The 16,098-nt window shown below is 44.7% G+C and overlaps 1 protein-coding gene across 3 annotated transcripts in view; it reads left to right on the top strand.

Annotated features, from left to right (window-relative positions):
- The first annotated feature begins 3,874 nt into the window (after positions 1 to 3,874).
- LOC8050995 overlaps positions 3,875 to 16,098 on the top strand; it is a 92,168-nt gene continuing 79,944 nt past the window's right edge. For all 3 annotated transcript variants that reach the window (XM_042292071.1, XM_042292070.1, XM_042292069.1), the window contains exon 1: positions 3,875 to 3,919. In XM_042292071.1, the coding sequence (XP_042148005.1) occupies positions 3,883 to 3,919 (37 nt within the window). In that variant the 5' untranslated portion in view covers positions 3,875 to 3,882. The remainder of the gene's footprint in view (positions 3,920 to 16,098) is intronic.

Below are 16,098 nucleotides of genomic sequence, written 5' to 3'. Positions count from 1 at the left end.
GCTTAACACATAGACTAACAATGAACAGCACACAAAGATTAACACAAAGGCACAAAGAGAGCCCCAGGCCTCGTGTCCCCGCAATTGCCCGAGAGCAGTTGCTCGCACTTGCCTGTCTCGAGCCCACCCGGAGTCCTAAGAGACTTTTGCCCCCCGGTCCCCCCGACTATATCTCGATAGATGGACGAGGAGGTTTCTCCTCGTCCACCCTGGGCAGAGCCGTTTCTGACCCTGGGTAGAGTTCCTGTATATGCTACCTACGGTAGCAGAGTTGCGCATTCAGCCTCGGCGCGTGGCCGTAAAGCCGGCTTTCCCGCACGAGATGGATGCTTTGCTCCACACGTGACTAAATTTGGCGAATAGCGGCGCCGCGCGCGCCGCCGCGCATGGAAAACAGGAGAGGAGGAAAAGGAGGCGGAAAGCAGGGAAACATACGCCGGGGCAAGAGAAACGTCGGCGGAGCGACCGTAAAGGTGGCTTTCTTGCACGCCACCGGATGCTTTGCTCCTCACGTGATGGATCTCGGCGAATAGCGGCGTGGCGGCGCGGGGGAAAACAAATGCGCAACTCTGGCTCCCGTAGGGAGCCTATACAGGAACTCTAACCCTGGGGAGCCTGCAGCGCCATCCAGTGGCTAGGAGAGAAAGCGGCACGTCGGGAGCCGAATTCGAGATCCCAATCGACCCCGCGGCGGCACGACCATGTGACTGTGTCTGAGTCGAGGCAACTGCATAGTCGCCTCGCGGCAACGATGCCAGAGTGGGTTGATGGGCGCCCTCGTGAATGCACGGTGCGCCATAAGCTGAACCGATTGCAAACTTGAAGTCAAGCGGCCGAACGCAGAACAGGAAACAAGGCACTAGCAAACGCAGTCTCCAAATGCCAACAAAAGACCCAATAAAGTAAATAGTCCCAAGCACTGCCGCCTCTAGTTGCCCTCTTGTCCACTTTTCATTTTTTACGCTGCTTTTAAATGGCACGTCACGCTTGAAGCTAGCAAAGTGCTGGTGACGTCATCCGGATTTGACACTCAGACCCTACCTTTTGTCTGGAGCTAGAGTTGTTCCGTCAGCGGAGTGTTGTGGCGCCAACACTCGGTACGATCACAATGAACCATTTTCGGAAATCGCCAGTTCAGGGTGTATGAAGATGCGCGAACAAGTTTTGATGCGAGCACAGGCACTCGCTCCGCCAAAGCCAGATCCTGTTGGCTTTATGAGCTGCAGTGACCTACTGGGTGAATCCTGTTGGCTTTATGAGCTGCAGTGACCTACTGGGTGATTCAAAGAGCGGCCAGGCTCTTTAAATCGGATAAATTAAATTCAAACCATACGGCACCCTACGGTTTGAAGATCGGTGGCTTCGCTGCGTTTCCATAGGAGTTAAGCCTTTTTCTTTTTTTACGTTTTCCTCGGGTAAGCTCGCTCTTTGCGAACTTTATAGAAAAAATGCACCACCTGTGGCCACCGATGTACAAAATTGGGAGCGCGATTCTGGAATCTTCTCCCTATGGACCTCAATGCGTCGAGAATGGTTTGAACAAGCGGGGAAGAGGAAGGGGGTTTATAAGCGGTTTTGTGGACACTCTCCTGTGTTTTCCTCTTGACTTTCCTATTTTATGTTATTTCTTTTTTCGTGACGGCCTAAAGGTACAGTCGCTCCTCGCTTTTGACTGGGGGGACAAAGTAGTCGCTCTTGATCTTTAATCAGTGACAGTGGCTGCTGCGGTCTAAGACATTTCGGTGTAAGACTTTACGGTGTAGGACGTTTTGGTGCACGGACATTTCGGTGCACGGATATTTCGGTGTACGCACTTTTCGGTGCGTGGACTTTTCAAAGTACCTACACTTTGGCAGGTATCATTTAAAGGGGTACTACAACGAAATTTCGGCGCTTATTTTTTGGTCTATACGTGTTCAAAGGAGCAGTAACACATCGGACACACCAATATCTCGTTACAAAAGGCACGAGAAAAATGTTAAAACGAATTAAACGATTAGCAAAGAGTACCTTGTGGATGTCGTTAAAGCCTCGTTTGTAATGCCCGTCTAGGAACCTTGACAGGTAGTGAGGGTAACTGTCTCGCCTAGAACTATACATGCTTCGAACCTGACGTCATCCCGACAGCTCTACGGCCAGCTGAAGAGAAGAGGGGAGGGTCCCCACTCAACGGGACTCTCTTTTGTGTGTCCCGGTCGTCGGTATTCTCCCTCTTCAAGATGATAAAAGATTAAACCGTCACTCAAAATTTACACAATTCACACAAAAGGAGCTTAAAGGTCCGTTCACACTCTTGCAACCGAGTACGACCGAGAGAGACCAAACCGGTTTTTAAGCCTCTTGCGATCTCTTAGGACCAGCTCCGCTCAGCGCATCCGGTCCCAAGAAGTCTTTCTCGGTCGTACTCGGTTGCAAGAGTGTGAACGCGCCTTTACGGTTAGTTGCGGTGGCCCGATCTTTGGCGTTCCTCGATCACTTCGATGGCTGGAACGGCTAGGGCATTGTGACGACGTCAGCCTCGTTGCAGCTTCGCTTATCCCGAAACAGGCTACGTCACGATTGCGCCGGATACGACGTGCTCTCCGCTGGCCGCTCTCCGAGCGCTTGTTTTTTTGGGCCGTTTATAACGAAAAATACAGCCATCAGGCTCAAAATACAAACGTGCGATTGTCATTTAGGGATATTGTGGGTCATGTTCAGCCTATTTCTGAACACGACGGGTATATATTAAGGTCTTTGTTATCTTTTGATTGTCTCTTGACGTACGTCGCGTCATTTATTATCATTCTGCTGATATTTACATGTTCATACAGTATTTATTTTCGGTATCGGACTTTCATCATTGCCTCTACAAATAACAATTTCTTTATTTGCTGTCTTTATTAATCGAATGACTACGAAATTATATACGGCTTATTTCTCCCAACTCTACTCGCCACTTTATCCAGTATGTAGGGTGACTTTTCTATGCCATTGTTTTGCAAGTCCCCCGTTATCGTGGCGGGGCATGTTACGATTAAGAAATAAAACATTAAGACAAGGAAACAAAGAGGGACCTATACACACCACCGCCTCAGACGGTGCCGTGTATGTCCCTTTCGTTTTCTTGTCTCAAGCTTTTATTCCTTAATTATGATTGTTCACCAGCTCGCCTGCGTTTTGCCTCTTATTGTGCATATTACGAACTTATTGGGGAATCCGCCATGAGCCAAGCCGGCCGCCAAACTAAAGCACGACAGGTGCCATGTATGCGGGACATTAGTCCCGTTTGTGCCTAAACCATTTCGGCACGTATTACGTTGCATCTCCTGAATTATATCAGAGTAAACTTCAATTGCAGCAGCTAAAACGCTTCTTCAAAGACATAACGATCCCAGTAGAATGTTATTTTCAGAGAACTGACCACAAATAGAGCGCCCTTTTTCCGGCTTTTTGTTCTTACAAATTCTTTAAACCTTGCCAAGTAACTTCGAATGTAATTCAATTACAGAATTTGTACTCTACTCAAGATAGTTCGTGCGGAAAGTAACTTGAATACTACTTGATATACATCTTCATATGGTTATTCAGTATCTTATCTTAAATACTTTTGTTGAGTGTTTGGCACAACACCGATGCCACGTGCTGCATAAAGGACATGCTTTATCTTTGTTGTTGCTTTCCGAAGTATTTATTTTGCTCGCAAGCCAGCCCTTGCATTACGTTTCATTGTACCTTCTTGTTTTGTTTTTGTTTGTATAACATTTTATTTGGACTCCATCTCCTCACCCCCCCCATGAAAAAGGAAAAGGAGCCGCGCACAAGCAGATATTTGCGCCCCTTTCTGGGAAAAAAAAAATAAAATCATGTTTCACACATAATTTTGTTTAGGGCCATGGAATTATGAATCTGCATAAAGGAGACACAGCGATGGTTTTATGTAAGTACAAAATATCACAGCGATGTCTATCTGTAAGTACAAAATATTTCTGTTGGGTGTAAGTTTATTGTTTACATTCTTAGACGTTTTGTATATGTTTCACGGGCTTTGTGTAGACTAGATATTTCTTGCCACGCGAAGCGTAGTATTAACCATTCGGAGCCGGAGGTGATCTGTGCTCTAAACCCCGAAAGCACCCAGTTGTGAACATGGCGCATGATGCATGATTTGTGTCGAATTGAGATATAGACGACGTCCCCGTAACTGAAACTAAATGTAATTGTTTTTTTTCTTTTGTTTGATGTTTTGTTCGTTTGTTTATTTTTTAATTAAATTTATTTAAACAAATTGGACGAAACTACAGCGTCCGACAGGAAAAAATGAAGCGTTTCCTTCTATAACCCCTAACTAATCTACACATCGAAAAAAGTCTGAACTCCGTCTAAATGTGACGCTAGCGATGGTGATTATATGCGGAAGTTTGAGAGATGTTACCTAAATCGAGATATAAAACGAAAGAAAACAAAATTTCAATAAGCCGACGTCTACTTAGGTCTGTAGATGGATTTCGTTGACGCAAGTCACGTACGGTACATGCTATACATGGCTTGCATTGACGTCACATAGGCTGCTATTGTGGTGGCTTTGCTGCTGATCCTGTACTTTTGCGGCATTCTTTTAGCATTACCAAACTCAATCTCCTCAGCGAAAACAATCCCATATATCACTGTCCTTCAGTATGGTGCAGTGACGTCATGCGTGCAAGCCATGTATGGGTAGACACTAATCGTCTGTCAGAACCAGTTACTTCTAAAGATAAACACGGTGAAGGTTCGCCTTCGACACCTCTCCTCCAAGCCTCAGAGAGGCAAATACTGGGGGTCACGAGCGCAGTCAAGTCCTTTGTTGGTCGCAAAACGGCAGTGTTCACCGTTACTCATAGTATGCGGCAGAAAAGTGCACCTGATGATTCAAGCGTAAATGTGGTTTCTTATTAGCACGTTACCCGTCACAGCAAAAACAAAGCTTTCATTTTGTGCGGCATACCATCGGTAACACGTTTTGTGGGTGGCGAATTTTATCGGTGATGGGATACATATGCGTAACCTGGAAGGCCTAAAGACTCCTTCCGTTGATCCTCGTAAAAATCGATGGAAATTTGTTATTTTATATTATTGTAGAGGTGGTATAATTAAAAAGTAATTAAATTACATTACTAGTTACTTTCCTTCAGACTGCGAAAATGTAATTAATTTACTTTACAAATTACTAGACTAAAAGTAAATGACATTGTATTAGAATTACTTTCAGAAGTAATAAAATTACTTCCCGTTACTTTTCAATTCCTACGGGCAGTAATTAGTGCACATTTTATTTACAGCATAAATACCAGAACTCGAATTTTCTTCATAAAAACAAGTCGTGTTATGCCCCAAACGATTTTGCTCCGGTGTAAAAAAATAATTTCTTCTGGGACATCTTCCTATAAAAATGAAGTATACCAACGAAGGTGGAACCATGCACGTTCACTGTGTGTCTTTGCGCCAGTTTTGAACGAGGTATATGTAGGCTCATTTTATCTCACTCAGACCCCAGGTAACAAATTATAATGCACAAAAAGTTAGGGCAACATAGTCGCGCTACACGGAAACACCTTTCTTACAAACGCGCAACAGTGTTGAAGCAGCGCGGATACAACTGTTTGAATGTCCGTTCATATAAAGCTCTGCTGCAGCAGTGTCATGCAGCCATGCAGTGACAGATTTTGACATCTGTCGCCGCAGCAAAATTTTTATGCGGCATAATTGTTTTGTTGACCTCGTATTCGACATTCATCCCCCTTAAAGGGATACTGAAGCGAAACTTGAAATACACCTATTATGGTCAGAAATAGGTTCAATATGATCAATGATATTCATAAATCATAATCGCGCGTTTGTATTTTGAACGGATGGCTATATTTTTCACCCTGATGGGCCCGATTGGGCGCGCGCTCAAAAATCGGCCATCGGAGAGCGCTATGCGTCTTGGGATATTGGGCGCATTCGTGACGTCACTTGTGCCGGTCGGGAAAGGCTACGGCGTGAATGTTGTGGTTACGAGCGTTGCCACTTGGTGGCGCGTCGACGATTTACGACCTGTGACAACGTGGCCGTTTGAGATGTGCAAGGGCTGCACGCACGCTGCACCACGGGACCACGGCAAGTCGGCAACCACGGCAGCACTGACAAAACCAGCTCTGAGGCCGGATTCTCAAAGCGAATTCACGACGAAAAAAGTGCGTACGACAAATTTGAGAGAAAACCCGTGCTCTCGAAACGAAATTTTCGTAACCTTTGAGCAGGTTACGACAGAATCCTACGACAGCTCCGAAGCTGTCTTACGCACTTTTTACGATCAAATCAACAAGGCCGACAGCGTCGCTCAGTTACTTGGTATCGGCCACCAACGGACATTTATTTTTCTTCGTGCTCTTCTCGTGCGTCCCGACTTCAACCAGCAAGAAAAAAGGAAGGAGTACTTAAAACAGACCACGACGATCAAGAACGCAGGATCCACAAACACACGAGAAGAGCTACAACAGCCACGATTCTGCCGACCGAGCGAGCTCGGCAGAATATAGTAGGCCTAGCAGCAACATCGACTCGGCGCACCGTTGCTCCGGCGGTCCTTGGCCAAGACCGTCTGTCCATGACCGGCTGGCCTGCTGAATGGAATATGCCCGCGCGACCCTTGTGGACCCTTACCGGATGAGTAGTTTGATCCCTGAACTAAATTTCAGAGGTCAATATTTTCCCCTTGTCATCTCGATCTCCTTGTTTTCCGAGACAGCGGTGACGAACGCTGTCGTCGAAAAGGGACTCTCATTGATTCTATCTCCTTGTTTTGTGTGATATAGAGCTCAAATAAACGCCATACGGATTACCTTGGCAACTCGGTATGTACACTCTGTTATTAGTATGCCGTTTTTATTCTGACTTGACGCTACGTCAGTGTCGAGCTATAGCAGTTCGTGGGAGCTACGCGATGTCGGTCTAACCTTTCTTTGCCGAGTGTCATGTCAGTATCGAGTTGCAATCGTAAAAGATCGGTCCAGAAGCGCTTACCGAAACGCGGTCTAACAGAGCGAATCCAGCACTTCGATCAAACGCGCGTGTCCGGTCCGAGTGTGAACAGGTATTTGGCATTTGCGTGGCTCTTGCTGACACCCTCGTAGTTCAAGCATATCCTTTTTAACGTCGGCTTGCAGCTCGCGACTCGCAGCAACTAATACTGGCCGTGCCAGAAGCATGCTCGGGTCGTGTCGTGCAAAGAGCCGCAACGAGAACGAGCTCACTGTGGCAACTACGCTTTGGCTTTCTCCGCCAAGGCTTTGCAAACGCGTTCAGGCCTAGGCGAATTCTGCCGGCACGCCGTATTGCCGCAGAACGGCGCTGCTATTTTGGCACAAGTGATGTCACGAGAACTTCCCCCCATCCACCAGATGAGAATTTGAAATCGTTTAATTATGTTTAAAATTAGTTCTCCTGTGTTTTACAGCGCAATATTTATATTTCCGAGGTGGTGCCTGTCCCTAGCCCATATTTATGCAACAAGATCGGCGCTAAAATTTCGTTTCACTATACCCCTTTAAGGTGCTCCGCAACGATGTTGTTCAAGCGTTCTGCGACAGACCCGCTTGGCGGTTTCCCCAGTGTAGCATTTAGGTACATGGGCGTACCAACCGGGAGGGCAAGGGGGGCGCTTGCCCCCCCCCCCCCCCCCCCCCCCCCAGTTCTCAGAGTGGGGGGATGAGCATTGCTGAATTGCTCTGTTATGTCTGAATTTCGTCATCTCCATGTCGTGTTTTCTGGTGGCGCACTTGTTGTCCTTCGGTCTTGTGTTCCGTGTCTACTGTTACTGACTCGTTTTTATTTCAATGTACTAATTACTCGTGCACTGCCTAGTATTATGCTTAAAAATGCATCTTATTTTCTGCGGAGATGTGTATAGTGTTTTTTTTTATCCAGTGTACCAGCACCAAGACCTCAGGGTTGTTCCTGGGCACTGTATAATAAAGATTGATTGATTGATTATTATTATTATTATTATTATAACAACAATCTTGTTTTCAGCTTGCAAGTAGTTTGTGCCAAAACATCATCATCATCATCGTCCCGATGATGATGAATTATCATCATCATCGTCCCCGAAAGCGGTTGTCCCTTTTCGACAGCTCTGCTGATTTGAACCTGTACTCGCTTCCTTTTGAAACATAAGGCGCCAGCAAGCTCTCTGTGACTCAGGAAGTCCCCGGCATCACCGCAAGCACAAGCCTTCGTCAGAATCAGGTGACCTAACTCTTCACTGGCCAGCTCGCACTAAGTAGGCCTAAGCGGCTTCACGGCTTCACCAGACGTCCCTTCTGGAACGCTCGTCCTGCGCGAGCTCGCCTGGAACGACGATCTGCACGGTGAGCGAACAGCTCGCGCCGCCCTGCTCAACGCCTCAGTCCAACTCAAGTGACACGGACGCGCTGTACTGCATACCGACTCCTACGCTTCTACAATGTCCCCTTCACTCCAGTGCGCGCAATGCAAGGAGAAGATTATGAACGACGGTCGGCACATGTCCTGCGCCGACTGTGGAGCATTATACCATCTGGGGAAGCTTTGCTCCGGTATTGCAGACAGTACATTCAAGACCATGGGCGCTGGAAAACGAAAGGCCTGGCGTTGCCGCGTATGCAGACAACAGCAAAGCGGAGATGGGTCTCGTAGTGAGGCAGATTTGTCGCAATGCGCATCTCCTGCCACTACGGAACATTTTCAATCTCTTGAAGCTAGGCTGGAGTGCATTGCTTTACTGAAGGCCAACGTTGACACCCTCCTCGAGTTGCCAACCCAAATGAACCAACTGCTAACGCTGAAGCCGGTAGTCGAGAGCCTGAAATCTGCAGTAACGGAGGTTCAGGAGTCCATCGCCTTTCTCTCGGCTAAGTACGACTCTGTGCTGTCGACAGCCACGAACAACGCAGCAGCTATAAACGAACTGCGCAGCGAAACCACATCACTGAAAACAGTGGTAACGGAGCAATCTGATAATCGAGCACCTGCAAGAAGAGCTCAATGACAGTGAACAGTACAGTCGTCTCTCAAACATCGAGATACATGGACTTCCTCAATCCCCAACTGAAAATTTAGTCTCCGTTGTCCGTGAGTTGGCGTGTAAGCTAGGCCTTAGTGACTTTCGGCCAAATGACATAGTGGCAGTGCATCGTCTGCCTTCTCGACGCGATGGCCCTCCAGTTGTCCTGGTTAGATTGGCATCCGTGTCACTAAGAGAGCAGTGGCTTGCCACACGAGGTAAGCTGCGTACCTTGGCGGCAGACAGTTCGTTGCCAAAACTCTACCTGAACGAGAATCTAACGCGAAGGAACAGGAAACTCGTTTGGATGGTGCGTGAGAGGGCAAGGGTCAAGCAATATAAGTTCACTTGGGTGAAAACTGGGAAGCTATTTGCGAAGAAGTCAGAAAGCTCGCCTGTAGTGCGCATCTATCGGATGGTCGACTTGGAAAAGATTGTCTAATTTTTTTCGTTTCTTAATGGCTTGAAAATAAGGCGAGATAACTACCACTTCGAAAAATGGAAGTACAGTTTCATCGATGTTCAGATTTTTCTTCTTTTCAACGTCTCTTGAGCCCAGTCAACGATACTGCTCTTGGCTTATTACATGTGAATATTAGGAGTATTCGTAAATATTGGGACCAGTTTGTAATAACTATCAACAGTGTGATGTCAATAATTGATGTTTTTGTGCTAACAGAGATCAATGTTAAAGAAGACTTTTGTAATGCCTTTCAGATACCGGGATATAAATCATTTTTTCTTACACGACCAATTGGTCGAGGAGGAGGAATCGCGATATTCGTTAAAGATTCATGGTGTACTGAAAACTTTGATGTAGATTTTTTTTCATTGCGAGTCTTTGTCCTTAAGGTTATGGAATTCTGAGTGGTCGTTGTTGTTATTGGCACTGTACAGACCTCCGTCATCTAATGCTTTAAACTTTTTGGAAGAACTCAGAGATACACTTGGTAAATTTCAGTCCGTCGACATCTGTATGATAGGTGATTTTAATATTGACACCCTTCAACCCATTAACTTCCTTGTTTGTGACTATCTGAACTTATTAGCGGAGTTTGGTCTAGAGGAACTGATTCTAGCTCCGACTCGAGAGGAACTTCTGGGTGATCATCTCGTTGCTTCATGTCTTGACCATATTAGCGTACGCGCCGCAAATGTCGTTGCGCAGTCAGCTGTAATAGAACAAAAACTAGCGGACCATTACTTTGTTGCGTGTCAACTTACATCAAAACTTAGCGTTAAAACAAAAACAGAAACAACAAAAAGAGTTGAAATAATTGATAAAGTAAGGTTTGATAAGTTAGTTAAGGCCTATAATTGGGATAGTTTGTTGTCCATTCAAGACTTCGTTGAAATTTACAGTACGTTTAGAAATCAATTCGGCTCTTTCAGGGAGCAATCCAAAAAGATTATTACTGTCAGGCGGCGTCAAAATGCACAGGTGTGGTTAACAGGGGATATCTTGTCATGCATTAAGTATAAAGATGCTTTATGGGCTAAATGCCGACGTTCTCCTAAAAATGTTCAGTTAAAAATAGAATTCCGCGCTACGCGAAATCGTGTAAATGCGCTTATCCGGTGCGCTAAAAGAAAATACTTCCGAGAGAGATTTTTTAAGGTAAGGTCAAATATTCGTGGAACTTGGCGTTTACTAAATCAGTTGCGTGGCTCTGGTGTTAGGAGATCCATTGATGATTCACTTGAGAAAGTATTTGATCTTAATACGACAGTGGCTGAGGATTTCAACAAGTTTTTTGCTAAATTTTCTGGAGTAGCGCCTAACGATGCTACGTTCTCCACAGAATATCTAGAGTCTAATGTTTCCACGGCTTTCCTTCCTCAAATGACCGAGCTTGATCTACGAACTTGGCTTTTCAGTTTTAAAACAAACAAAGCGCCTGGCATAGATGGCATCAGTGCAGAAGACCTGCAACGCAATTATAATTCTATAAAACACGTGCTTCTTTATATGTTAAATGGTTTTATTTCTTCCGGGATTATCCCAGATGATTTAAAAACTGCACTTGTAAAGCCTTTATTTAAAGGAGGAGAGCGCAAGAAGCTTGACAATTACCGCCCAATTTCTATTTTACCCTGTATACACCAACTCATCTCTGTTACGTCACGTCGCGGTGGTGGCGCGTCGGACGCACTTCCGGTCTGGGGCTGTGGGCGGAAGTGCCCATGCGTTGTTTTGAAAGGAACCAGACAAAAACCTGCCTTGTCGTCAAAATGCTGCGACTGGGGCCATACCAAAAGTGTCGAGAAGGGTTTGAAGGTCATTTTTCACGTGCTCGGTTCGTCCGAGAATATGGATATGTGCCGTGAAAAGGCAAAATCAGACGCCGTCGGACCATGATTGCTTGGGCGGGAAGCATTTTGGGTTGAATTCACGAATACTTCTGGTCATCAAATTTCTTTGTTTTGTTCCAAAATGAGCGCCGGAAAATCGTCAAGTTGTACGGACCACCTGCGGACTACGTTCAGTGCGTCTTCAAGTTCAAACGGCCGCCTGATCGTTCGAACTGTCGTCTGCTCTTTCAAATGTTTCTGCTTGTCGTCTGCTCTTTTGGAGGACACGTGCACCGGCCCGTAGACCAAACGTGGGCCCGGTACTTGCGATAAGAATTAAGTGCAGGCCTTAAAAGACTTAAGTTTGAAGGTTGGTAAGCAGGCTCGACGTAAACAGTCGATACAAGGAGATGTTGATCATTGTTACCAGTGGCCATCACCGACTCAATATGCCTGATTCACTTGGTTAGATTCTGCTTGCGATTTTCAGTATCGACGTCGACCATCTCAGCTACGGTTCACGCTTTTGCAGTCCGAGCGACGTCGCTACTGAAAAGTGCGAGCGAAATCTCATCATGTGAATGAGGCTTTAGCGTACGTTCTGCGGCGTACACGCGGAATGAATCGCCGCATGCCAGATTATTCACGCGAACTTTTGCGGTGTAACGAGCCTCGTTAATTTCGCTGACGCTGCTCAAGTAGTCAGACATCGTTAGGAGGACGTAGAATCAACAGTTCCAACGCGAAAACGAGCGCGGGGACTCACACCGGCGCCGACAACATCGCATTTCAATGGTTTGTTTATGGGCGACGGCGAGCTTTTTGCCCACACCCCCATCGCGCATGCGCGGCGCCGGTGGCGTCCTCTAGGGGCGCTCCGGGCGCTCCGGTTTGTTTGTAAACATGAGTTGGTGTATAGTCCAGATCTTAGAAAAACATATCCTTCATTCTATGACGGGGTTTCTTGATCGCTTTAACATTCTATCGCCAACTCAATATGGGTTTGTCAGTGGACGTGGGACCCAGCCACTTCTCGAAGATTTTGCTGATGAATTGAATCATACCTTTGAGAAGCATCAGGTTGCTTGTGCACTTTTTATTGATGTGGCAAAGGCATTCGATACCGTGAGTCATAATATTTTACTAACTAAATTGCAAAACATTGGATTCCGCGGCCCATTCCTTTCACTACTTCAGAACTTTTTGTCGGGAAGGACACAACTAGTTTCCATAGCGAATATCCGAGGCTCCAAAGTTAGCTTAAAAGCTGGGGTTCCTCAGGGATCCGTTTTGTCACCTCTCCTTTTTAACATCTTTGTAAACGATATGTCCAGGGCAGTTTCCTCATGTAAATTATTTCAATACGCTGATGACACGGTATTGCTATCGCAACACCTTGATTATGTTGCAGGAATCACTTTACTCCAAGACGACACTTGTCACCTACATGACTGGTTTAGAGCTAATTGTCTCACGATCAATATACATAAAACTAAGCTTGTTTGCTTTCATAACCCACTTAAACTTATAACTACCGATTATCCACTTTATATGCATACATCTCGGTGTACACCTTGCGACTGTCGTCCTGTGTCTTATGTTGATCAAGTTAACTATCTAGGAATACAATTTGAGAGTGACTTGTCGTGGAAAGCCCATTTATCACAACTTTGTAGAGAACTGCGAAAAGTATCCTGTTTTCTGTATAATGCCAAATCTCTAATACCCATTTCAACCAAAAAGACAATAACTCACGCTCTAGCATACAGTGTATTACGCTACGGAATAACTATTTTTGGTCACAGCCCAGGACTATGGGGCAAAAAAATTGACTCAGTTTTAAAAGGAATATTTAAAAGCATAATGTACGGTGCGACGTCACAAACTGAAGAAGAAATGCTAACATGCTTGGGTTTGCCTTTTTTTTATCCTTTACTTGTACACACGGTTGTTCTAAAATACTTCTGGAGCGATACTTTTAAGGTACCTCGTGTCTTATGTAGACCTCTTCAGCGTGTTGAGCGGTTTGAAGTGCCTTTCGTAGAAACAAAGTACGGAAAAAGAGTGCGAAATTTTTACGTTCCATTTATTTTCAACAATTTACCAGATGATATCTATGCTGTGGACTCTTTAAAAAAATTGAAAGAATCACTTCAAAGTATTAGGGAGAAGTTGTGACTGCATGTTTCTGTTTGCATATGTTGGAATGACCATCATCACCTACATTGTTCTGCATCTGTAGTTGAATTTGAGCTGTGAACTTCTTGTTTGTGGGGACTCTTTCAAGCATGAATTGTAGGGTGCTGTCCCACAAGCCGCTTCTGGCTTTGACAGGCCCGTGTATCTGCCTTGTTAAATGCGTGTTCCAATAAAAAAATTATTATTATTATTATTATTATTTTTATTATTATTATTATTATAACAACAATCTTGTTTTCAGCTTGCAAGTAGTTTGTGCCAAAACAGAATAATATTGCTTTTTATTTCATGTTATTTCGCGATTTCCATGTATCTGCATAAAACTAAACACAGAACTATCATGCTCCACGTTGCACATCCGACCATTCCTAACTCTCCCCAACTTCCTAAACACCCGTGTTTCCCAACACCAGAAACTAGAATTTAAATATTAAAAACGTAACGTTGCGAATATGGAACGCATACTTTCATGCTAAGCTTACGTCAAGCGACTCAAATCGAAAAACATGCATATTTACAATATTGTTATCTCTTCTTGTGAAGGCTTAGCAACCGTTGCATTCGTTTTCGCGCACGAAACGGTGACTCCCAGAGAGAGTAAAAACGCAGGGATTGCCTTTATTTTAACAATGTAATCAAACTTGCAGGCGTGCGCTGACGAAGCCTCAAAATCAAAACTCTCGTAGCGTGATTCGTGACTGTGCCGGCTACTACCCAACCTCGTTATCACTCCCCTTTCTGCAAGCAAACACTAAAATTGCCAGTAAACACACAAAAGCGACATCTTGTAGAATGTCACCTTATTTAGTCATAACTGTGTCAATAGGCACTACATGTTGTATTAAAGTTAAGAAGAAAAAAAAACATTACCCTTTTTTCGTCAGAAAAAACTAAATATCAATGTTAAGTCTGGTAACAGTGCATTTTGCCGAATCCTTGCCGAATCGTTAGAAAAGTTCGGTAAATGTTGCGCCGAATTTTCGTTTCGGCAGAAGTTTTGCCCATCACTAGTAAAAATATGCGACCGGTGGGAGGGGGGGGGGGGGGGGGGTCTGGTTTGCCCCCCCCCCCCCCTTCCTCCACTCAAAAACAAGTTGTTACGCCACTGTTTAGGCACGTAAGTTGTGTTGCTCTATTGTTATAAATTACTCTGCAAACATTGACACAACTGTTTTTTTTAGCTATTAAGTTATGTTACAGTCTGGAGTTAAGCTTAGGCATAAGTGTCAGCTAGAACACAAACACGAACACAAAGGATAGAGAGGGACAAACACACTGCTGACTAACAACTAGATTATGATTCCTCTTCTTCGTCTTTAACCCTAAGTACTTCCACTTCCTCGTCTTTAACCCCAAGTACTTCGTCTTTAAAGAGCTTTCACACACACCACATTATTGTAAATATGTTAAAAGTGAACTGTGCTGAATGTTTTGACTTTTAACTTATTTGCTATAATGTGGTGTGTGTGAAAGCTCTTTAAAGACGAAGTACTTGGGGTTAAAAACGAGGAACAGGAAGTACTTAGGGTTCAAGACCAAGAAGAGGAATCATAACCTAGTTGTTATTCAGCGGTGTGTTTGTCCCTTTATATCCTTTGTGTTCGCGTTTATGTTCTAGCTGACACTGATACCTATCAAGTTATGTACTGGAAATACTTTGGTCCGCAATCACACAGCACAACGTCCTTATAATTTTTTTTTTAGCACGAGCGAAACAATGTTGTGGCGGAGTAAGGGCAGTGTTGGAGTTTCTGTCTCTAAATGGCTGCCTCAACAGTGTCAATAAATAAGCCATTCGGCAACCTATTCTCACAACAGCCGCCGCGACGGTGTCAATCAACCATTCGGCACCACAAAAGTCGCCGAGACAGTGTGAGTCAACCGTTCGGCACCATATTATCACAGCAGTCACCGCAACAGCACCATTCGGTAGTCTATCTTTACAACAGTCGCCTCAACATATTTTAATCAGCATACATTGCGACATGTCCTCCAGTTCTCGGTCACGTTCCGAATCAGTATGCGCAATAGTCATGCCAATAGAAGAGTAACAAATAGTAAAGAAAATTGCTGTTTTGCAGAACACACGCGCCAGAATGTTGTGAAATGTTGATGGCAGCAGAGATGCCCAATGGGGTCTGTGCTGCCGTGAATGCAACACAATTGACGCAACAATAACCGTAGCATATTGTTTTACTTAATAATGTACGCTGAAAAGTAATTATATTATTGTTCCATCAATTGCACATACCCGCCCTGGGACACTGAATGAGTGTAGAATTTATATATACAGACGTAAGAGATCCATAAAGAGTCTAGCTGCAAAATCCTGAATGTCCTGCCACGGCAGCCTTAGACTGCATGCCCGCTGCAAAGTGTTTACCTTTCTTATATTATTAAATTTTATGAATAAGCAGACACCGCAAGCATGATTTACCTAACACTCTTAAATATTGTATTCAGTTTGTTTTTATAAGTATACAAAAAGAAACCACAAAACAGAAATATGGAAGCGGTTTTCGAACCAATCATCCGATTTAAGTATAAGTGTGCCGCAGTTC

This window comes from Ixodes scapularis, unplaced genomic scaffold, assembly GCF_016920785.2.
Source record: "Ixodes scapularis isolate PalLabHiFi unplaced genomic scaffold, ASM1692078v2 PGA_scaffold2__306_contigs__length_199485367, whole genome shotgun sequence".
Classification (NCBI taxonomy): Eukaryota; Metazoa; Arthropoda; class Arachnida; order Ixodida; family Ixodidae; genus Ixodes; species Ixodes scapularis.
The sequence above is the reverse complement of the archived record's forward strand: the minus strand, read 5'-3'. Positions and strand labels throughout refer to the sequence as shown.